Raw genomic sequence first — 23,896 nt, 5'->3', positions numbered from 1 at the left:
TTCGTATGAAATTGCAATGAGTTTGACGTTTTTACAAATTAAAATTAAATAACCATCTAACAACTTTTGGCAAGTTTTCAAAAGAATATATTAGAGAATTGATGTTATAATTCTAAATATGAATGTAATTTAGTCTTTTTTCCTTTACTGAGAAGAGGGGAAAAAGTTTCAGTTGCAACATCAAGAATTCTTTTGTCAGGACAGATTTTTGGTGTGGTGACTCAGAAAAACTGGGTCACAGCTCCACTTCACTTCCAGCTGCCTGCTGATGTGCCCTGGGGAGGCAACAGTAATGGGCCAGGTCATTGCCTTGAGTACTTGTGTTCCTAATCCCCAGGTGGCAGACCCAGATTCGGTTGTGGGCTCCTGGCTTTACCATTGCCAGCCCCAGCAACTGTGGGAGCTTGGGGAGTGAACCAGCAGGTGGAAAATACATTTCTTTCTATCTTTAAGATTAATTAATTAATTTTTATTTTTAAAATAGCGATTAATTAATTTTTAAAAATAGCTCTTTCATTGAGGAAAACATTATGAGGAAAGACCAGATGAAGCTTCCAAAATAATCTCATGAAAGATCTCTCCAGATGTATACATTATATACTCAAGATGAAGTCTCATTTTTTGTTTTCCTCTGTTGTCTAAACTGCATCAGTTTCCAAGGGAAGTACTTGTAAATGGCTGCTTTGAAAAGTGTTCCATTTGACACTGCTTGGGAACTGCTGTCATAAGATGACAACTCCTATCCATTGATAATCTGGGTAGAAATGTGTAAAGTGTGTGAACTTTTTCAGTTACTCCTCAGTTTGAGTTATGTCTTGACTTGCTCTAATATTTTCATTCTCTTCCCTAGTACCTTGCACCTGAAGTGATCAGGAAGCAGCCATACGACAACACCGTGGATTGGTGGTGTCTTGGTGCCGTCCTGTATGAAATGCTGTATGGATTGGTACGTGTTCCTGCTCTTCCATTGTTATCCCCATATGTTACCATTGACTTGGTTCTCTTGCTCTTCTTAAGATTTTATGGGCACTTGGATTAACAAAGCAGTAGTAGCCCAGTTAAAAAATCAACTGCATTAGGAATATGCACTGAAGAAGAGTAACTTTTCATTTTGTTACTGCAGTTTCAAGCTAGCATGATTATTTTTCTGTCATACCAAACAGTACTTTAAATTTCAATTTTTTCATTTCAATTTTCTCAGAAGCAGAGAGAAATCTCTTGCTAGTTCACTCCCCGAGCTTCTGCAACAGCAAAGGCTTGGCCCAAAGTAGGAGCTGCCTCCCAGGATATGTATCTTCAGAAAGCTGCAGCTGGGAGCAGGGCAAGACTTGGAACTCAGGCATATCAATATGGGATTTGGGCATTTCCATGGCATCTGAACCACTATACCAAATGTCTACCACCATTCAACCATTCTACCACCATTCAACCCTGGCACTCCAGTACCCACTGTGTCACAATATCAGCCTCCCAGGCTACACACAGTGTGAGATGCTTTTGAACAAACTGACTCTAATTCATTCAGCAAACCTTTATTGAGCTGTCTAGTGTTCTGGATTTTAGAAACCCTGTTGGAAGACTGGACCACAAATATCCACTCACCACAGGAGGCCAGAGTTGCTGTCTGGACCCAGCTGTTGTTTGCAAATCAAGGCCAAATTGAACTGTTTTAAACTCCATTTTAGTGTAACTCAGGTTTACCAGGTTTCTTCATTTTCCTGCTATTTTTTTTCAGCCTCCTTTTTATTGCCGAGATGTTGCTGAAATGTATGATAATATTCTTCACAAGCCCCTAAGTTTGAGGCCAGGAGTGAGCCTCACGGCCTGGTCCATTCTGGAAGAACTCCTCGAGAAAAATAGGCAAAATCGACTTGGTGCCAAAGAAGACTTTGTATGTAACATGTTTTCCCAATAACAGCTTTATTTGGACTTATTTAAGATTTGTAAAAGATTGTTAAACAAAACCCCATTTTTGTGGCATTGAAAAGTACCATATGTGTCCACACTGTGGTCACTTGTGTTTACAGAGAATCATACATTGTTCAAAACACTTTTAGTTGTATTTTTTTTTATTTTTGTAGTATTTTGATCCCCTTCATTCCTTATATCAAACTTTCACATTCAGTTACTTGAATTTTGTTTAATTTCTGTTCCCTCCCTTCATAAAAATGTGTAATATATGTTTTAAACTACCTAAATGTTTTAAGTTTAAATTTTTAATGCTAATCCAAAAAAAATCTTTACTCCTACTCTCTGGCAAAGTATTCCTCTGTCTTCCTTTCAAAACCCAACTTGGTTCAGAGTTTTCTGTATTCACTTCCTTTTCCCGGTCTCTCTTCGTTCTGAGTCAGCCATGAAGGTGTCGCTAGGATCACTGGATCCTTCTATTCCTCAGCTTACTTGCTGAGCAGGGATGAAACTTGCAGTACTCTGCTGTTGCCTGGGCTTCTATAGGAGCCCACATTGTTGTCATATTTTATTTTTCTGTATTTCTGCTCCCTCCATAATCCCCTTCGTAAGTCCTTCTTCTCCAGCCTGTTAAATGTAGCCATACTTGTGATTCTCAAAACCCTCTTGCTGGACAATCTAGGTTGGTCCCATGATTTTACTTCTCTGTGTGTCTTCACCTCAAGGTCTCTCTCTTTTGACCACTAGATTTACACATCTGTTGGGCTTGGCTATCTAGAGAGTACCTCTAACATAGGAATGAAATCCTGCTGTCTTATTCTGTGTTCCCTTTCATACGAAAGAATATCACTTCCATTTGGCTATTCAGGTCAGAAATGTAGCAGAGCGGTCTTCTTCGCCTTTTTTTCTTCCTTGCTCTAACTTATTCAAAGTCCTCAATCTTGCCTGTATCCACACACCTTTCCTTGGCCTCATTGTAACCCTTTCTCCAGGCATTTGTTATCTCTAGTTGGGCCAAACTGATAGCTGGTTTTTCCTTTATTGGGTCTTTACTCCATAGCAAAGATAATCTTAAATAAACCAAGACAGCCCAGTTGTGACATTCCTGTACTTAAAACTCCTTGATGATGTCTTATAAGCCTAGACTAAAATCTGAATTCTTGGTGCAGTTTCAGTATCCTCTCAGCATTCTCTTTGCCGACGTCATCCTTCACTGCACTGCAGCCACGTTGGACTGTGGCTCTTTTGTCCAGTTTGACTCTGGTTCTCTTGACACCTTTTTTGATTTGCCTAGAACATTGTCTCATTTTTTTCCATGCTAATTTGTTGAACATAACTTTTTTTAAGGGATGTTTAAATCTACAAAACTAGGCTGGATTCCAGTTTATACACTACAGTGGCACCCTGCTGGGGGGAACACTGTAATCCGTATTGTGCCAGCTTTGGATAATACCAACCCAGAGTGGAATGATTTTATTTTTTTGTTTTACCATTGGTAGTAGAGCTCATCACCTTGCTTTTTTGTCTGTCTGACTTCTAAAACTCTCTGACTTCTTTACTTCCCCAACTCAAGTAAGAATAATTCTTTGTACTTGTGATGTGCCTTGTTCTTTTTATAGCATTTTTATTTCCACATTTCATGCTGATTCTTAAAACAGCCTTTGAAATATTTAGGGCATTAATCCCATTTTACCTATCAGAAAGCTCTGTGGGGAAGACATAAATTAAAGTAAATTGTTTTAAGCAGCTGTTACTGAGGACTCTCCTAGTAATGCTTCCAGTATTCTGCCATATAAATGACACAAATATGTCTAGAAAGAAGTACTAAAGGGCAAGTGGTTTGGGCTTCATAAAATTTCTTAGTGACTACTTAACATATTCTTCAGCATTAGTAAAAGAAAAATTGTTTTTATATATTCTAGCTTGAAATTCAGAACCATCCTTTCTTTGAATCACTCAGCTGGACTGACCTGGTACAAAAGAAAATTCCACCACCATTCAATCCTAATGTGGTAAGCATGTATTAAAATCTTTTTGATTAAAATAGTAAAATATGGAATTAACTTATTTTACTCTGATTGTGAAAATCTTAACTCTAACTTGAGTGAAACAGGGTCAGTGCCTATATATTTGTAAATACATTAATGTCTCAGGGTTGTCTGATCACAATTAGTAAGTTTGGGATGACTAATTAGATACCTGAAGTTGATGAAAATATCATCTAGCAAAGTCATTTTGAAGTGCTTCTTTGGAATATGCATGAGAAAAGAATGAGCCTAGTGAAAAGTATGCGAAACAATTAGGTGTTCGTTTTAAATGCAGGTTTTTTTTTTCTTTTTAAGCAAAAGGTACTCCAGAGACATAATTTATGGTATTAACAGTGTTGAAAAAGTTTGGAAATAAATATACAACAGTAAAGACAGGAGGCCAGTGATTGTCCTAGAGGAGCTGATAGAGCAAGTTAATAAGCTGCTGCTGGAATACTGGCATCTGGTATCACAATGCCAGTTCAAGTCCCACCTGCTCTGCTTTGCTCCAGCTTCCTGCTATGGGGCCTGGGAAGGCAGCAGATGATGGTCCAAGTACTTGGGCATCTACCACCCCTCTGGGAAACCCAAACGGGATTCTTGATTCTTGACTTCATCCTCATGCACCCCTGGCTATTGCAGCCATTTGGAGGGTGTACTAGCCGAAGGAAGGTCTCTGTCACTCTACCTTCCAAATAAGTAAAAACATAAATCTTTGAAAAATAGTATTATGCTAGTTACTTTGATAGGTTCCTGTGTAAGGACATATGTTTTGTATGCCTGACAATGTTTAATTTATTCATTAAATAAGCTGCCAACTTACTCTTATTATGTATGTTTTGCAAATGAAAAAAATGGATACTCAGAAATGTCACATAGTTGGATGAAAGGTAACAGAACCAGGATTAAATATGTACATGACTCTAAAGTCAGTTATACCTCTCAGACATACTAATAGTTGTAGACTGATTTTATCTATATATATCCTGAGGTGATAGAGCCAGAATTCTCCTCCGTTAGGGACAATATCTTTTCCAAATAGCTCAAATTTCTACAGGTTGAATATCTGTTATCCAAAATGTTGGATTATCTTTCTGGATTTGGAATATTATCAAATGCATATGTTGAGATACCTTGAGGATGGGACTAACATCTAAATATGACATTAATTTATGTTTCATATACACCTTACATACCACCTTATACACAGAACCTGAAGGTCATTTTGCACATTCGATTCATTGTACCTACTTTTCAGCTGCAACCTGTCACATAAGGTCAAGCGTTGAATTTTACACTTGTGGTGTTGTGTCAGGACTTAAATATTTTTAACATTGAAACATTTCAGATTTTCAGATGTTTAGCCTGTAGTAAGAACCTAATTCCATTTCTTCTCATCTCTTAGTAAATTTGTGAGTTAAATATTTATTAGTCGCTCAGCTGAAAAATACAGGTAGTACAAGCACTCTGTCTTCAAGAAAATAGTTAATTAAAGACAGATGCAGAAAGAGGTAAAGGGTTATATAACCATGTACTGTTATGATCTAATTAAAACATATAAGATGAAGTTTGAAAAGACAAGTCTCATAATAATGTCTGATTGAAATGTGGCATCAAAGCAGCAGATAGAAATTGCTTTTGATCTTACTTTCCCTGTGAAAAAAATGAATTAGTTGATTTCTAGTCTGGTTGGCATTTGTTGTTGTATCTGAGAGACAGAGAGCTCCCATCCACTAAGTTCTCCAGATTTCCAAGGCCTGTCAGGAGTTAGAAATGCTATCCAGCTCTGCCCTCTCATTCATTGAAGTCATCCCCACCGCCTCCAAGGGTCTGCATCGAGGAAAGGCTGGAGGCAGAAGTTGGAGTCAGCTGAGCTCGGTCTCTCCAATATGTCTTAACCACTAGGCTAAAACCTCTTCTTGGTGTTTTATAATCTAATTAGGACTTGTTACTGGAAAAAGAAACAGGGTTTTTTTTTAAGATATATTTTTATTGGAAAAGCAGATTTACTGAGAGAAGAGACAGATCTTCCATCCACTGGTTCATTCTCTAAGTGGCTGCAATGGCTGGAGTTAAACTGATCCGAATTCAGGAGCCAGGTACTTCTTCCAGGTCTTCCACGTAGGTACATAGGCCAAAGGACTTGGGCCATGCTCTACTGCTTTCCCAGACCATTATCAGAGAACAGGATGGGAAGTAGAACAGCCAGGACACAAGCAGGAACCCATATGGGATCCCAGTGCATGCAAGGCTAGGATTTAATCATTGAGCCATCATGCTGGGCCCAGAATTGGGTTTCTGGTTGTACTAAGCTTCAACATTTTACAATGATGTATCTAGCATTTACTAGGAAAGTCTTTCCAAAATCCAGTAGATTGCATAAAGTGTTCACCTCCATTGCATGTGCCCAGGTAGTCTGCATCATAAAGGATTTGAATCAGTTTATTTACCTGCTAATAATGAATAAAAAGCATTTTGAAGTCTTTGTTTTCATCTTCATAATTGAAGTTATGCTATTGAATATTTATTTTTTATAAAAAGATTTGTTTAGAGGCCAGTGTTGCAGCATATTGGATTAAGCCACCTCCTGCAATGCTGGCATTCTATATGGGTGCCCAGTTCTAGTCCCAGCTGTTCCATTTACAATCCAGCTCCCTGCTAATGTACCTGGTAAAGCAACAGAGAGAGCCCAAGACCTTGAGTGCTTGCACCCATGTAAGAGACCTGGAAGAAGCTCCTGACTCCTGGCTTCGGCCTGGTCTAGCCCTGGGTTTGGTGGCCATTTGGGTAATGAACCAATGAATGGAAGATCTCTCTCTCTCTCTCTCTCTCTCTCTCTCTCTCTCTCTCGCTCTCTCTCTCTCTCTCACTGATGTATTTGAAAGGCAGAGAGGGAGACTATGGAAATAGATTTGATTGTTTGGTGGGAGCAGGCTTATAGATATCCCAGACTAGAAATACCTGGAAAACAACTGCTGAGGTAAGACTGCCTTTGTCAGTTGCCGCGTTGTTGTATTTCATCTATTAAGCAATATCCAAGCTTGTGAAATTATTACACAGAGGTAAGGTAGTTAATGGTGTTTGGGAATAGTTGACACCTTTGTAAGGTTGGCAGGTATTCTGGAGCCTTCTCCTGAAGAAGGAGACTATAGAATGGAGCTGCAGTGAAGAGTGGCCTGGCCATGCTCTAGGCAAGTCATTCACAAGTCATGTGTGAGACTAGGTCAGGACCCACACAGGGTGGAGGCTGGTAGTCCTCAAACCATTCAAGCCTCCTGCACAAGATTTAATATAACCAGAAAAAAGATGCTCATTCCTAGGTGAGGGAATAGCTCATATTAATACTGGTTGGTATCAAGGAAATGAATTCAGTTTTAAGGAATTGGGTGAGGTACAGTGGGAAAGGATAGAATTCTGGAAGCGACAGATGGGAGTGAGTGTATATTCTAGTGCCAAGGCATATTTGTGCAATAGATTTCCAATGGAGAGTGCAAGAGAAAAGTCATGAATGTTTAGTGAGTGCCTGCTGTGTTTGGCATTGTGTTAGGTCCTAGGCCCTTTCACTGTGTTACTGTGGTCCAGGACCTCTGAGGGATTAAGGCTTAGGAGTATTGTGCCTCAGCCTTTTGGCCAAGATCGAGTGAAGACTTAGTTTTGTCTGACTCCAAACCCTTACAAGACCTAAGATGATATTTTGTGTGTATAATGTAAAGTAAGGAATCAGACTTAAAGCACAAACACACATACACACACAGAAAGACTCAGAGCCCATTGTATAAAATAACATAAGTTGAAAAGCAGAAAAATTGTCTATGGCCATACCACCCTGAACGCGCCCGATCTCATCTGAAAAGCACAAAAATGTTTCAAAGAAATGAAGTAGGAAGATACCTAAGCTTACCAGGAGAAAAATTCCTAATGGAGGCTTAATGAAAGACTAAATAATAAGAGAAAGGCCAAAGATATTTGCATTTACATAGATATTTGGAGAATAGTTTTCAACTCTAAAGCCATAAGGAAAAAAAACTAGTCAATTTGAAAATAAAGAATTTAGAAGTATCTGCATAAATAAATACTACAAAAGGCTAACACCGTGGTGTAACAGGCTAAGCATCTACCTGCAGCACCGGCATCCTATGTGGACACAGGTTCATGCCCCTTCTGCTCCACTTCAGATTCAGCTCCCTGCTAATGGCTTGGGAAAGTAGCAGAGCCTGGCCCGAGTCCTTGGGACCCTGCACCCGCATGGGAGACCCAAAAGAAGCTCCTTGCTCTGGATCAGTGCAGCTCTGTCCAGTGCAGCTATTTGGGAATGAACCAATTTAATGGCCGCCTTCTCCTTAATCCTCCCCTCCCTGACCCAACAAGAACCTTAACTGTGAGAAACACAAATAATAAAAGGAGAAGAAAAACAAAAAATGTCTCCCCCCCCAAAAAAAAGCAGGAACATCTCCAAACCCACTGGGAAAGACTTGTTCACAAAAGAATTTTACTAAAGGATTAAGAAAAGCCAGGATGAATAATACTGTGTTTTTGGTGTTTTAGGCTGGACCAGATGATATCAGGAACTTTGATACAGCATTTACAGAAGAAACTGTTCCTTATTCCGTGTGTGTGTCTTCCGACTATTCTATAGTGAACGCCAGCGTGTTGGAGGCCGATGATGCGTTTGTTGGTTTCTCTTATGCACCTCCTTCAGAAGACTTGTTTTTGTGAACAGCTTGCCATTCAGAAACCATGAAGCAGTTACACATCTACGGATGGGACTGAAACTCCTTTTGTGTGCATATATTCAAATATGTATAATGAGTGCCTCATTTTTACCTGTAATGTTGGTAACTATGAAAAGTGTATTTTCTGCTGTATGCAAGAAAATAGGGCATTTCAAAGAGCTACATTTAGAATTAAAATTTGTATTCTTGTTTATTAAGCTTATTTTTGAACAAAAATTTTAAAAAGTTTTATTCTTAGCATTAACCTATTTTTAAAGACAACTTTTTTGCTATTGACTGTTTTCTTCCCTGAGTTTACACTAACATCTACCCAAGGTGGACTGCTTTTTAACAGTCTATTTCAGTTCAGTTAACATATATTAATACCTTTATAATGCTATGCTATGAGAACTATGCAATGGTACATGATCATCCAAAAGAAACCATATCTTTCCATGCTAAATCATGGTTTGAAATAACTGACTGTTGCCAGGATTAAAATGTAAAAGCATAGTTATCATATTGGCTGCTAGTTAACACTGAATAACTGTTCATTCCACAGATCATTTAACAGGCAACAAAACAAAATCAATCATTTGCTTTGGAAATACCAACTCAAATTTATGAATTATTTATCCTCTAGAAGAAAAGAACAGTTTAATGGTTAGAAATTTTAGGTATTTCCAAAGATCTGAAAGATAATAAAACAAACTGCTGATTTTTTTTTAGGTGGTGCCAAAAATGAATGTCTCTGTGTCATGTATTTATATTCAAAATATATTCTATTTATGTTCTGTTTGATCTTTTAAATGTTTAGTATGCTGTTAAGTAACTAAATCTTGGTATTTGCTTTTGCAAAGAGCTGTTTCAAAGCTGTCTTCCTAGTGAGTTAAGTAAAAACAAAAAAAAAATGATACTGAGCTTTCTAGAATATTTACCTAATCTGGGTCAGTGTAAATAAATAAGGTTTTACTATAATGTAACAAAGGTTAAAAATAATTCCAGTGCATATTCAACATCTTATGTATTTTAGACCGAGTGTAGGAAACTGACCTTAAAATCATAATGTGCCAGCTAAATTATACACTTATAATAGTAAAGAAAAACTAAGAGAAAATAACTACAGAAAAACTAAAACTGCTCAGCTTGGAATTCCAAGTCATAGAGGAAAAGATTTTGAAGTCCTGTAGGAAGCATTGTTATAAAAGAGTTGAGTGACCCAGTTTAAATGTTGCAGCAATCATTCATTCATTCCAGGCCTTCTCCTAAGAAATCACCAAAGCATTTTTCACCAATACCTTTTGGCTCTAAAATGCTCAGCAAAATTAAGGGGAGGGGAAGTTGATCATATTTACATTCAGTACACTGAATCTTGCTTAAGAGGTAAGACTTTAATATCTACACTATAAATATTTGGTTTGTTTGACACTACTGTAAGTTTTGCTTTTACATAAAATTCTTTGGTTGTAAAGCAAAAATAAAATTTCTATCTTTTTTTTTTTACTTACCCACTCCATTATTGAACTGCCAAAAATTAAAGTGCAATATTGTATATTTTTTAAGAACTAAACAGGATTTTGATGTTTTAGGATCACAAGAATAAAGTCATATACAGTATAATAAAATTAGAAAAGATGAATGATCATTTAACGCCTGCCATTATTTGAAGTTAAACTTGCTGGTATTGACATAATGATTACAAAATGATTACAAAATTACAAAACTACTTACGTGTTTGAGGAAATAAAGTATGATTTACATGTAAATTACCAGATTATCATAAGATGATATGTATAATTTAGGAAACAAGAATTCTTCTAAATTTCAAGTTTATATTTTCTTGTCAAGTCTTTTAGTAAAATGTAGACCATTTGAAGAGTTGAACATTTCATAGCTGTTAGTAAAATATACAGAAGGGTCTAAAGGAAGGCTTTTTGATAGCCTTTAATATGCCCTTATTGTATATAATACAGTGTGGACATCCTAACCTTTAGTACATCATGGTACTCAGATTTGTTTCACTGACATTGTGGGTGTCAAATTATGTAGAGGCCCTATCTACAAATTTTAATATGCCAAACCACTTTTTTGAATTAAAAAAAAATTAACAGTGAGAGCTACATTTGTATCATTGCATTAGTGACTATAAAAAGTTGCTATGTACAGCTAGTATAGAGTTAGCCACTCTGGCCTTGCTTGGTGGAAGAGGCAAGTAGCTCTGTGAGGAGTCTCCTCCAAAAGCCCTAGATGCCTTCACCTCCCAAGTGCTCTGCCTCAGAAATGTCAAGCTGCGGAGCAGGTTACAACCTAAGAATTCTGTGGGGACACATTAATTCAGACTATAGTAATGCAAAATCTGAAGAGTACACAGCTGAGTTATAGGTGGCTTCAATACTTTAAAATGGTATGCCAAGCTTTTTGTGTAAATATGGTTGGGTGGGGGGAGGGAGCAGGGAGTTCTATATAGCTACATGAAAAGAATTCACAGATGAAATGTTGCAGCTTGGAGTCATGGCTGTGGAGCTACCACCTGCAATGCCAGCATCTGATACGAATTCTGGTTAGAGTCCTGACTGCTCCATCTCCAGTCCAGCTTCCTGCTTATCTTTCTGAGAGAAACAGTAGAAGGTGGCCCAAATACTTGGAACTCTGCAACTCACAAGGGAAACTCAGGGAAGTATTTACTCAACCAGTGTATGAACATTTTATTTTCCTTTCCCTGCTCCCTAACTTTGCCTTTAAGATAATCTTCAAAGAAAAAAAAATATATACATATACATGTATGTGAATATATAAGGGCTTTTCTTTTTTACTCGTCTAATATTAAAAGCAGTTGAGGGGGGCTGGATAGAGGAAGAGTTGCCTTCTAACTTGCTTAATAACATTCCAACTGGAAATTTAGTTCATAACAGTAATTTTGGCATCTTTATCAATATTGTATAATTGTATGTCTGTAACCCTTGAAACATATTCCTTAATTCCTAACAGAATCCCTACACTGAAGTATTTTTTCATTTTACTGTTTGATAGCCTGCCCATTTTTCAGAATTAAGTCAGTTATTGGTTGCCTGAAAATGTGGTTGTTTTTCTGTAATTTACTCAAAGCAAACACAGTAGAGAAATATTGAAAAAAAAAAAAAAACTATCACACACAAAAAAAGAGTAATCTAACTGGAGTGGCCATCAGGTCCTGCAAGTGTAAAGTATTTTTACATACTTAGAAAGCAATGAATCCTCATGAGCATTAAGTTAGAACAAGAGGTATGTCTCTGCAAACTCTGCTTCTTGGAAAAACCAGTAGAGTTAGTGATTTTGCAAATCCTGCATTCAAATCTGATTTGCATTATGCTGTAAGATATCTAATCAGTTCATAGTTTTTCTGGCAAATATTCAGCAATTCACTTTAGTAGCCATTTCGATTTTAGTTAACCTTTGTGGGATAGTCAACAGTGAATTGTCAATATTTAAATGCATTTTTGGTAAGTTTTATTAAAACTGAATTCACATACTATACAATTCAATCATTTAAAATGTTCAGTTCACTGGCATTCAGTGTGTTCACAATTGTATAACTTTTGCTCAAGCCATTTTTCAGGCACTTCCCCATGGCTAAAAAAACTAAGTAAATGTGGTATATTCGTGCAATGAAATTTTATTCAGCTTTTAAAAAGGAGGAATTTCCAACCTGCTACACAAACGAATCTTGAAGACATTTTGCAAAACTGAAATAAGTCAGCCACAGATGGACAAATAACGTATGATTACATTTATATGAATTATCTAGAGCAGGGACTGAGGGAGGGAAGAATAAGGAGTTGAAATTTAATGGGGGGTAGAGCTTGTTTGCAAAGATAATTTTGTACACAAAAGGTGGGGATACTTGTATAGCAATTTGCACGTAGTTAATGCCACTGAAATGTCCACTGAGAAATGGTTAAAATGGTAACTTACGTTGTGTATGTATTTTACAACAATTTAAAAGTAAAATATATATATTACCCCTTAACAGTCAATCTGTTTCTCTCCAAGCTGTAGGAAATTCTCTAGGAAAATATAGAGATTTACCTGTTTTGGATGTTTCAGATAAACAGAATCATACAATACATGTGACCCTTTTGTTATTTGTGTTCTTCTAAATCAGCAATTGGCATAGTTTTTTATAGGGGAATATTTTAACTGTATTTGTCCTTGAATTTAAACGCTTAGCAATTTTTAAAGATTTTATTTGAAAAACTAAAGCGACTAGTTCACAGCCCAAGTGCCCACAACAGGCAGGGCAACGCCAGGCCAAAGACAGCGGCGCCTTGTGGTTTGCAAAGACCCAACTACTTGAGCCATCACATTCCAGGTGCACTGGCAGGAGGATGAATGAGAAACGGAGCTGGATGGAACTGTTCCATTTTAAAATTCATCTGTGCTGCTGCATGGATGGCCCAGTATTCCATTGTATGGCTACACCAAATCTACCTGATAGTAAAATCCCCACGTTGGGATTGTTGTTCCTTTATAAGCTTTGGTTTGCACGTGTTTTTGCTCCTCTTAGGTGGACATCTGTAACACCCTGGAGTGTTTCAGTAACTATTCATTCAGTCCTTCCAGGCGTACTCTAATGTTTCCAGCATCATCTTGCACTTCTTTAAACCTACCTTTAGGCTGTGATATGGAAAAACGAAGGATATCCCCTTTCTCTTCTCTCTGCCGTGAGGGGACAAGCATCAGCACCGCCGGGGGCGGCAGGGATTGTACGCGCGGTCCCAGCAGCCCTTGCGCGCAGCCAACGGTCGGCGGGGGCGCGCGGGGACGAGAGCCAGCGCGAGGCCGCAGCCTTCTGCGGGTGCCCGGGGTGGGTACAAACCGGAGGCTGCCGTTAAGGGAGGTTGCCCCTGGGACTGGCAGGAGTTGCATCCTGCCCTGGAAGGCCGAATTCCCTTTCCAGCCCGCAGGCTGTGAGGGTTTTCCCCAGGCCGTGGTCGCCTCACCAGATCTGACCAGTGCTGACTGAGCCTAGACTAGGGTTCCTGACGCTTTGGGAAGACTGAGAGCATTCGAATTTTATTCTCTATAGACTTTCAAAAGCTTCCCACAGCCTTCCGAGGCTCTTCACCTTTGAAATGTCTCGTTTTACCCACAATGACACCCCCAGCGTTACTCCAGCGCTTCAGAGGCCGTTGACAGCCGCGGCCCCGGCCCTGAGTTACCACAGCCTCCTGCTAGCTAGTCCCCAAGAACCTGTCCGTTGGAATAGCCCACACTTTTATTACGCTCCTAAACTCATTTCGGAGTTCAAGAGAGGCAGTTTCCTCTCACATTCCCACCGCAAACCCACCCCACTTGCTCTTGGACTGTATCTGTCCCGTTGTACAGATTCAGTGTGAAAACTTTGAAATTCTAAAATCCATCTTCCCCATTCCGTTTCATGCCTAACGCTCGAGATTGGGTCGTCTGTCTTCTAAATTAGGTGGAAACTGGTTTTCCATTCTTCTCCTTTTCCCACACTGGCAGGCAGACGTTGGTTTGCAAAGTAGAAAACCTGGCCGTATTTCCCTCAACTTTCCAAAATGCTGATTGTTTCCTATTGCCTATGTAATCATGACAGACTTCAAAATCTTCCACTGGGCGGGGGTTGGGGGCGGTTTTTGTAGTGTCCGTTGAGGCGCCCACATCCCATGTAAGAGTACCTGGGATGGAGTCTGCCCGGCTTTCAATCCAGCTTCCTGCTAAAGCGCAGCCTGAGAGATAGCCAGTTATGACTCTGGTGCTTGAGTCCTTGCTGGCAGTGTGGGAGACCTGAATGAGGTTTTGGGCTTCTTGCTTCAACTTTGACTGTTGTGAGTGAACCAGCAGGTGGAAGACTTATTCATTCTCTCTCTTTCTCTCTCTCTCTCTCTCTCTCTCTCTCTCTCTCTCATTTTTCCTGGCATTCTGCCTTTCAAATAGAGACACTTTAAAAAAAAAAAAAACCTTTATCCAGCTGTCTTGTTATCAACAGCCTTCATTAAGCCTCAGAAGTCCAATGTTCTAATGAAGTGGAGATGAGCTGTCTTGCAGATAATACACACTTTAAAAACATTAAAACCATTCTATTTGTGGCCTCAAGTAAATAAACTGAAACATTATTCCTACATAATAGCAAGGCAGCAGTCTCAATGGTCTTTAGAATGTAGCCTGAGGGGGGCAGTAGCTTAGTGGCTAAAGTCCCATCTAGCTCCCTGCTTGTGGCCTAGGAAAGCAGTAGAGGATGGGCTAAAGCCTTGGGACCCTGCACCTGCGTGGAAGACCCAACGTGGAGGACACTCCTTGTTCCTGGGTTTGGATTTGCTCAGTATTTACTGGCTGTTGTGGCCACTTGGGTAGTGAACTAGCAGGCAGATCTTTCCCTCTGTCTCTCCATCTGTCAGTTGACTTTCCAATTAAGAGAAGGAAAGAAGGAAAGGAAGGAAGGGAAAGAGAGAGAAAGGAAGGAAGAGAGAGAAGAAAAGAAAAAAGGAAAAGGAAGCCTGAACGCCAGGTAGGAGAAATATGGACTTAATAGTGTAGGGCTGATAATGTGCGGAAAAGCTAACTCCATCTCTGAAAAACTTTTTCCTCTTTTCACATCTCCTTCAGCTAGATGAAATGGACATCTACCAAATGTTATTTTTAAAACAAAATTGACTTTTCTCTATGATCTTACTCTCTTTAATCAAAATATCATAAAACAGAAGATACAATGACTCATTCACAATGCTGACTCCACATTTGGTAAAAATATTTCATGATTGTGGCTGCTTCCATGCTACCTAGTGTATTATTTTTTATATTTACTTTTATTATAAATTCAGATTTACAAAGTGAACAAACAGTGAGAAAGATCCTCCATCCTCTGGTTCACTCCCCAAGGGCCTCAACGGCCAAAGCTGAGCTGATCTGAAGCCAGGAGCCTGGAGCCTCCTCAGTGTCTCCTACTTGGGTGCAGGAGGGTCCCAAGGCCCCGGACTATCCTTGACGATACCTCCCACTCCAGGCCACAGGCAGGGAGCTGGATGGGAAGTGTAGCTGCCAGGACACGAACTGGATCCCACGTGGGATCCCGGTACATGCAAAGTGAGGACTCCAGCCACCAGGCCACTGTTCCAAGTCCTAGTGCATTATTTCTATGAAAGCCTTTACATTGTATAATTGCCTCTTTATCTATTTCACCTCACTTTCCTCTTTCTCAAGGATGGGGACCACATATTGTTCACTTTTGTATCCCACATACCTACAACAGTGTGCTATACAGTAATTAGTAGGTACAAATAATTATTTAGTAATGAATGAATGAATATACAATTATTTCAGGTACCTAATTGAAGAGCAGGTTTCATCTTAATAATTTTATTCCTCACATCTGTTCAATTACTGGTATATGTTGTTTTCATTAGTATTTAGTGTCTTTAAATGATTTTTTAAATTAATTCCACTGTTCATTCCTATGGTTTACTGTTTCACGTTGGTCACTGTCACAGGATTTAAAACCATAAGGGACTTTAATCTAATACAACTCCTTCATTTCCTTCACATAGATATTGATCCGAGAGACATTCCGTGGTTTCTCTGTAACAATCCTGAGAGCCTGGTTCTAGAGTCAACCCCTCGGATTGCCCAGGTCAGTACTCCCTTGACTGTGTAGTCTTACTTAGACTGACTTATGAAATAACTTTTAACCACCTTCATATTTTAAACAAGGGAACCTCATCGTCCCACATTGCTTATTACCACAAACATCTTTTTGGGGGATCATCTCTGTAAAGAGACATTAAAGGCTATTGTTCTTATAATTCATGATTTTGTGATGGATCTTAATATGAAGTATTATTAAAAAAAATTTTATTTGACAAAAAGAAAGTTTTGATTCCCTTTGGATATGAATTTCTTAAACTTGATAATTTTGCCTAATTTTATTTCACTCTGAGCAGTTAGTCTGTGAAGTTATATTGAGGGTCTTCAAAAGTCAAGTTTATTATTTTACTTTTAGGCTTTCTCATCCCTTCTGTGAGTTGTACAATCTGCACTGTTTGCCTAAAATTGTTGTTCAATTGATTAGTAAAAGGAAGAACCATTAACAGGGGAAAATGTCAAGTCTGAAGCTGAAGGAGGCAGCCCTTGTCTATCTTGATAGAAGTGGAGGTCTCCAGAAGTTTATGAATGATTGCAAGTATTACAATGGTATGTTTAGCAAAAGTGACTTTGTTTTAGAAATTTTCAAATAGAATTCCTACCTAAAACTATCTCAGCATTTACATTTATATATTTTTACAGATTCAAAACAGAGTTATGCTGTCTATCGCTTTAATATTTTAATAAATCCCTCAGATGCTGTGGAATTAGATACTGAACTTGGAAATCACATTTTACACCAGCCTTTGAAAGCCGCTCAAGTTTTTCAATCGGTAAGTTAAAGAAAGGGGCAAGCATTTTGTCACTCCTGGGCAATCCACCACTTGGTGCATCCAGTATTGGAGTTCTAGTACGAGTGCTAACACTTCCTCTTTGCTGCTAGCTTCCTCCTATTGCACCAAGGAGGCAACAGTTGACAGTCCAGAATCTGGGTCCCTGTCACACATGAGACCTGAATGACACTCCTGGTTCCTGGCTTTGACCACCCCAGCATGGACTATTACAGGCAATCTAATCTGGGCGTGAATCAGCAGATGGACAATATTCATATTCTCCCTCTCTCTGTAGCTTTCAAATAAAAAGTATTTTTAAAATAGGAATCATTTTGTGCCACATGAAATTTTTGATAATGTTTTTTATTTTTTTGAAATTACAGGTCTGTTTTATTGCTATTAAGACACTCTCATTAATTGGACAATTACAAACTGAAACTCAAGTAAGTTTTAGTTAAGCAAAACGAAGAATACTTAGGTTAAGTATTCTAGATGACATATACAAGTGTTCTTATATTCATGTTTTCTATTTATTAAAAATACATTTTTACAAAGTTTAATAGAACATATTATATATGCATCATTATTTCCTATGTTACCCCTTAGAACATTACATTTTTAAAATTAAAACATTTCAAGTATTCACAAACCAAAGAGAATGACACTGTGAAGCTCCTAATTAGGTGTTATCTCAAGAATGTCTTACAACTGGTTTGCTCAAGTCAGCATCAAAATAATTTCTATAACATTTTAATTAGCTCTTATATCTCATTAATCTCTTTCACTGTAGAACTATTCCCTCTCTCTCTCTTTTTTTTTTTTGTATCATTGGCTTTTTGAAGAATCTAGTTAATTTTGCTACAAATATTACATAATCTGAATTTGGTGGCTTTCTTATGGTTCTGTTGATTTCCTCTCTGTATCATATATTCTAAAGGACTTTTTAATAGATTCAGATTCAGTTCATTTTTATGAGACCATACTGCACTATATATAAAGTATATAATTATTGTGAATTTTCACCAGTGTCACAGTCAATAGATTGAAGTAACAGCTTTCTGATATTTCCATTATGTGGTTTCCCATGGAATTAGCAGTCATTGATACTCATTGCTTAGAATCCATTATTCCATTATAGTTGCAAAATTGTGATTTCTCCTTCACCTTGGCATCCTTTCTGAATTTATTATCTGAATATTCTATGAAATAAGTTTTTGCCAATTATTTGGTAACTCTTTCTATAAATTTCCAGAATATAATGAATTGAAATCTAGCAGCTTGAAATGACCTCTTTTATCTATATTCCTTTTGCTTAAATATGAGAAACCTGGGAGCTTTTCAGTATATCTCATATGTTTCAAGGAATCCTGTTATTCCTTTTTATTTTTTGTATTCTACCTTTGCTTGTTGGGTGTCACTTCAAATTTGCTTCTATGTTCTTTTGACAGATAACATAATTTTTTTTCTTTTTTTCCTTTGCTAATAATTTTTAATAGCTCCCTTGGTATCTGGCACAAGAAAGTTGCCCAGGTTCAAGTGGTACATTTTCCGGACCTGAGCTGGAATCAGCAACTTCCTCCAAGGATCCCTGGTCCTTTTTGGTGGTTAATATTTATGAGTCATGATCTGGGTGCTAAGAATAATGTTTACATTATAAACATTGGTTTTTGAGTGTTTTTAGTGGAGATGACCAGGAAATGAACATGTGCTTTTAATAAATATAGTGAGTTCATGATGCTATTTCTGGTTAAAGTTTTAGCTTACAAAGGTTTTACTTCTTTAATTTTACCCTTGAATCTATTTTCAATTATACTTAAAACTGTGAGTCCTAACAACATTATCAATGAGTTGGTTGTTCTACAATATACTAACAAAACTGTACTAAAAGTTTGATTGGATCTACAATTGCTATTAATACCATTTTTATGTTCTCATTAGATTAATATAGTGTTGAAACTAACACATCTACCGCCTCTACCAAGTTACACCCTTGATCTTTGTGAGTTTCCACTTGATTATACATCTCAGAGATATTATATGATGCAAGGAATTGTGATTGCGATGACAACAGTAACCAAGTACACACAAGGTGCTAGATTTCTTTGTTCAGATGAAGCATGTCCTCTTTCTAAAGGTAAATTTTAAAATGTAAAATAAAGAACATAAGAAATCTACTATTACTTGCAAAATTATGTGCACAATTACTTATGAAACAGAATAGAAAGGGTGGGATAAAATTTTATATACCTGCTAATATAAGCTTACTTTACATAAATTTGAAATGTGTACTTTCTCCCTGTTCCCACCTTCAACATACAACGTACAGTATAGGTACTCCTATATTGCCAAATACTTATTCTCCTCAGACATTATTCCATGGCTTCTCACACTGTTTCCTTTGCATTCTAATCAAATCGTCTGACTTGACTTCATTTCAGTTCTTTTCCAAGATATTTTCTCCGTTTACCTACTCCCACCTCTCATGGAGTTTGATGGCCCTCCACAATAATTGTTAATTGGACCACTAATAATTCACACAATAATTGTTAATTGAACCACTCTGAACCCAAAAGCAAAATGAAATTAACTGTACTTTGAAGTAAACTCATATTAAATAATGAAAAATAGTGAAATCTGAAAAGAAATGTTGCTCACCACTGTTTTTTTTTCATTCAGGATTTCAGTATATCAGAGTACATGTGCCTGGTGCTACAGAATCTGCAACAGTAAGAAATGACTTTGTGTGTGATCTCTGTGCATCTTCACTTCAAGAAGACAGAAAATTTAGAGTGCTTGGTGGTAAAAATGCAATTACATCTTGTAATTAAAAGTTTTAAGCTATGTCTGATTTAAAAATTTTTTATTTGTATTAATTTGAAAGAGATAGAAATACATAAATTTTCCATCTGATTTACTTTATAAGTATTTCCCCTTTTCTCCCTGTCCCACCCCCTGCAACTGCCAACACTGGGCCAGGAGAAATCCAGTAACCTAGGACTCAGTCTGGCACCCCATATAGGTAGCTTGGATCCAAGTACTTGAGCCATCATCTGCTGCCTCCCAGGGTGTGCATTAGCAGGAAGCTGGAATTGGAAGCAGAGCCAGGATTCAAATCCAGATGCTTTCATGTGGAGTGTAGCATCTCTTTCATTTTCCTTTTGTTAGAGATAATTCCTTAACTTTATTTATTTATTTTCTGATACAGTTGCATAGGCTCAGGGATTTTCCTTCTCCTCCTCCCCGTTTTCCCTCCCCTTCACACACTGATTTCCTCTATATTACTACAACAGTATAGTCCTTTGACAGCAGAAATTTCATCCTTCTACTATGTAAGTGTATACTGACATTGTGTTTATAGACAATGATAAAAAGTCCAGCATCCTGTTGTCCAGATATATTTGACAATTTGACTGGGGGTCCATCTTTTGTTCAAGAGTAGAAATGCATACTGCAGTGTATCTCAAGTAACATCTTAACCGCTGCCCCACATAGCTACCCAGTTCCTGATATTTTAATATGGAAATTAAATTGAATACATATTCTAATATCCAATTCTGTTTTACTCCTTGTCTTAAGACAAACAGATAGTTGAAATAATCACCACCAAGGCATTGCATGCTTTCCGAGGATATTCTAACAGTCAGCCATTTAGGTATCAATCTCTTACAATTTTCCTAAGAGGTAAGTTCACTTTGAACTCAGACTAATATAAAACATAGACTTGTGTGATTTGTGCTTAAATATTATAAATGGTGCATTTACAACTTAGTCTTCACAAGTCTTTATATCCTTGAGTATTTTTTTAAAATCGTTTAGCTAATGTGTCAGTTATTTATTCAAGCATACCACATTCTCTTAAAACAATTTTAACACCTGCTCTGTCCAAAGCATTATGTTAAGTAACCAGATCAGATTCCTAATAACGAGCCCCCATTATCTATGTTATGTATGTCTTATGTAAATACTGGGATTATTGTTTTAGAATGTAAGCTGGTAAGGACTTTGTTTTTTTACTGTACATACTAGGAACTCAGTAAATATGTGTCACATAAATGAATGAGCATTCATGAATGATTAACTATTGAGAACTACTTGGGTAAGTACCAATGAGTAGATGGAGTCTGCTGTGAAAGAGGAAGACGTTATCAATATCAGTCACTTAGGGAAGAGATGAGTTCTCATTGAGAATTCAGAGCTGTGAAAATGGAGATAAAGTTAAGGGCTTTTCTAACATCAGAACGTACCCTAGAGAGTAGCTGTAATTAAATGACTTACTATATATAAAAGTATTTGGAATATAGTAACTATTATATTAAAATTGCTTGTTACCATCTGGGCTTATATGAGAGTAAGGGACAGGGGGAGTTTAGAGGCAGGCTGAAATAGTTATAAATATTTATTTTGCCACTTGCATTTACTTAGCCCTGTGTAAATCACTTAGCCTCTTGGCTTCTTCATGTATAATTGTGGATAAGGGTATCTGCTTTACGCTTTAAAACTGCATTGTAGAGGTGTGTGTGTCAGACAAATGCTGTAGATGGAGAATGGTACCTTTTCAATTTACTTTTTTCCTAAATAGTATTACTTAGTAGGTCATTTTTATTAAGTTACTGTCATTTAATGAAAATGTGTTTAGTATATACGGAATGTTATTTTGTTTTAACTCTAATTAAAAAAATCAATATTATGGTAGGATATCTACATGATATGTCACAAGTTTCTTTAAATTAATTCCTATTTCTTATAAGTATCAAAATTCATCAGCAGTAAAAGCTACTCAACATACATTAACAGTGCTGTTATATATGGACATTATACTAATCAAAAACAAGTACTTCATTACTAACTCAACTACTGAATTGTTAGTGGCTTTGTATCTTTGAGCCATGTAATCATGTACAAGTTTCATTTAATAAATACATGTTTTCTCCTGTGTTTAATCATTTTAGATGAGTTAGTGAACAAAATTAAAATAGGAACCGAGTATAAAATTATTGGAATTCCAACCTGTGTAAAAACCTCACAAACTTCCGTCTGTATAGAAGCAAATAGCATCAGTTTTTGCAATCCAAACGGTAAGGAAAATGTTAGTATTGCAGGCAAATATTTATGTTTAAATATTTGTTCAGTAAATAAATAGTGTTTGCATAAGTTCTAGGTGCTCTTTAAGTGTTAGGAATATGCTTGTGGACAGGACAAAGTTCCTTCTCTGCCAGACAATCAGCAAATTTCTATGCCAGCCAATAAAACAAGTATAGATAAGTGGTGCCCATGAAAGAAATTAAACAAGAAGATGCTGTAGGAGCTTGCCAACTTTGAGCTAAACTTTACAAAAGTATGTGTTTATTTCTTTGGTTTAGAAGGCAGAGAAACAGATGCCCACAACCTCCAGGGCAGGGCCAGGCCACAGCCAGGAGCTGAGAACTCAGGTCCAGGTCTACTAGACCAGTAGGCGGGAAGCAAGCACTCGAGTCATCATCTGCTGCCTCCCAGGATGCAGACTGGCAGAAAGTTGGAATTCAGTGCAGAGCTAGAACTTGAACCTAACGATTCTGATGTGGGATGCAGGCATTTCAAGTCCTGTCTGAACCACTTCATCACTCATGCCAAACTTTGATTTTAGCTGTTTTATAATTAATAATGAGCAAAATGGTTCAGGATGCCCAGCACTAGCGATTAGTCAAAGGTTTTTTTAGCCATTATTTTCTGGCTAAGATAATTCTAAATAACAGTTGTGATCTGAAAAAGGAAGCTCCATAAACTAAAAATCTCTTCCTCATCTCAGTTCTGATCCAGCTCACTTATGGAGCTCTGTGGCATACCATGTTAAGCTATGGGCGATCACTCCTGCCACCTATATGAGCACTGTTTGTATCCCAGCTGCTCTGCTTTCAATCCAGCTTGCTGTTAATGTTCCTGGGAGACCACTGGAGATGGCCAACCTCTTAGGTTCCTGCCATCCATATGAAAGACCCAGATGAAGCTCCTTCCATCAGCCGGGCTAGGTTCTGTCCATTTCAGCCATTTGGAGAGTGAATCAGCAATTGGACTATCTCACTTTTCCTCTCATCCTTTCTCTCTCTGCCTTTCAAGCAATCGAACAAACAAATAAATGTTTTTAAAAAGAAATATGATAGGGCCTGGCATCATAGCCTAGTGGCTAAAGTCCTTGCCTTGCACACATTGGGATCCTACATGGGCACCAGTTTGTGTCCCAGCTGCCCCACTTCCCATCAGCTCCCTTCTTGTGGCTTGGGAAAGCAGTCAAGGATGGACTGAAGCCTTGGGACCCTGCACCTGTGTGGGAGACACAGAAGACACTCCTGGCTCCTGGCTTTTGATGGATGCAGCTCTGGCCGTTTTGATCACTTGGGGAGTGAATCATTAGACGGAAGAGCTTCCTCTTTGTATATCTGACTTCCCAATAAGAATAAAATAAATCTTTTTTTAAAAAAGAAATATGACAATAAACACAGACATCTAGGACCCAAAATACCATTTTTCAAAAGCAGAGCAGCAGAGAAACACACACATAGTCTTCCATCAGCTTGTTCATTCTCCAAATGTCCACAAAAGCTGGGACTTGGGCAAGCAGAAACCAGAAGCCGAGTACTCTATCTGGGTCTTCTAGCACTTGGGCCATCATCCACTGCCTTCCCAGGCATGTTAATACGAATCTGGCTCAAAGCGAAGCATCCTACTATGATATGTCAGCATCACAAGCAGTGGCTTAGCCCATTGTGCCATTGTGCCACAATGCCAGCTTCAAAATAATCATACTTCCTTTAACAATGCCAACATAATGTAGCACTAAGTAAACAAAGTGGATTGCACACCT

At 37.9% G+C, this 23,896-nt stretch overlaps 2 protein-coding genes across 7 annotated transcripts in view; both read left to right on the top strand.

Moving 5' to 3' along the window:
- Positions 1-11,370, top strand: part of LOC121165829 (serine/threonine-protein kinase Sgk3) — a 131,467-nt gene extending 120,097 nt beyond the window's left edge. For 5 of the 6 annotated variants that reach the window (XM_040994789.1, XM_040994798.1, XM_040994808.1 and 2 more), the window contains 4 exons: positions 851-946; positions 1,736-1,891; positions 3,831-3,920; positions 8,481-11,370. In XM_040994789.1, the coding sequence (XP_040850723.1) occupies positions 851-946; positions 1,736-1,891; positions 3,831-3,920; positions 8,481-8,651 (513 nt within the window). In that variant the 3' untranslated portion in view covers positions 8,652-11,370. The remainder of the gene's footprint in view (positions 1-850; positions 947-1,735; positions 1,892-3,830; positions 3,921-8,480) is intronic. The other variant, XM_040994825.1, reaches the window with a different exon arrangement.
- A 4,674-nt stretch (positions 11,371-16,044) lies between these two features.
- Positions 16,045-23,896, top strand: part of MCMDC2 (minichromosome maintenance domain containing 2) — a 28,543-nt gene continuing 20,691 nt past the window's right edge. Inside the window, exons 1-8 of the mRNA XM_040994767.1 lie at positions 16,045-16,274; positions 16,644-16,834; positions 16,928-17,058; positions 17,442-17,501; positions 18,997-19,192; positions 19,735-19,857; positions 20,635-20,739; positions 22,008-22,133. Coding sequence (XP_040850701.1) covers positions 16,741-16,834; positions 16,928-17,058; positions 17,442-17,501; positions 18,997-19,192; positions 19,735-19,857; positions 20,635-20,739; positions 22,008-22,133 — 835 coding nt within the window. The 5' untranslated portion in view covers positions 16,045-16,274; positions 16,644-16,740. The remainder of the gene's footprint in view (positions 16,275-16,643; positions 16,835-16,927; positions 17,059-17,441; positions 17,502-18,996; positions 19,193-19,734; positions 19,858-20,634; positions 20,740-22,007; positions 22,134-23,896) is intronic.

The sequence above is a fragment of the Ochotona curzoniae genome, unplaced genomic scaffold (assembly GCF_017591425.1).
Source record: "Ochotona curzoniae isolate NIBS_2020 unplaced genomic scaffold, NIBS_Ocur_1.0 contig_1071, whole genome shotgun sequence".
NCBI lineage: Eukaryota > Metazoa > Chordata > Mammalia > Lagomorpha > Ochotonidae > Ochotona > Ochotona curzoniae.
This window is presented reverse-complemented; position numbering and strand designations above follow the sequence as displayed.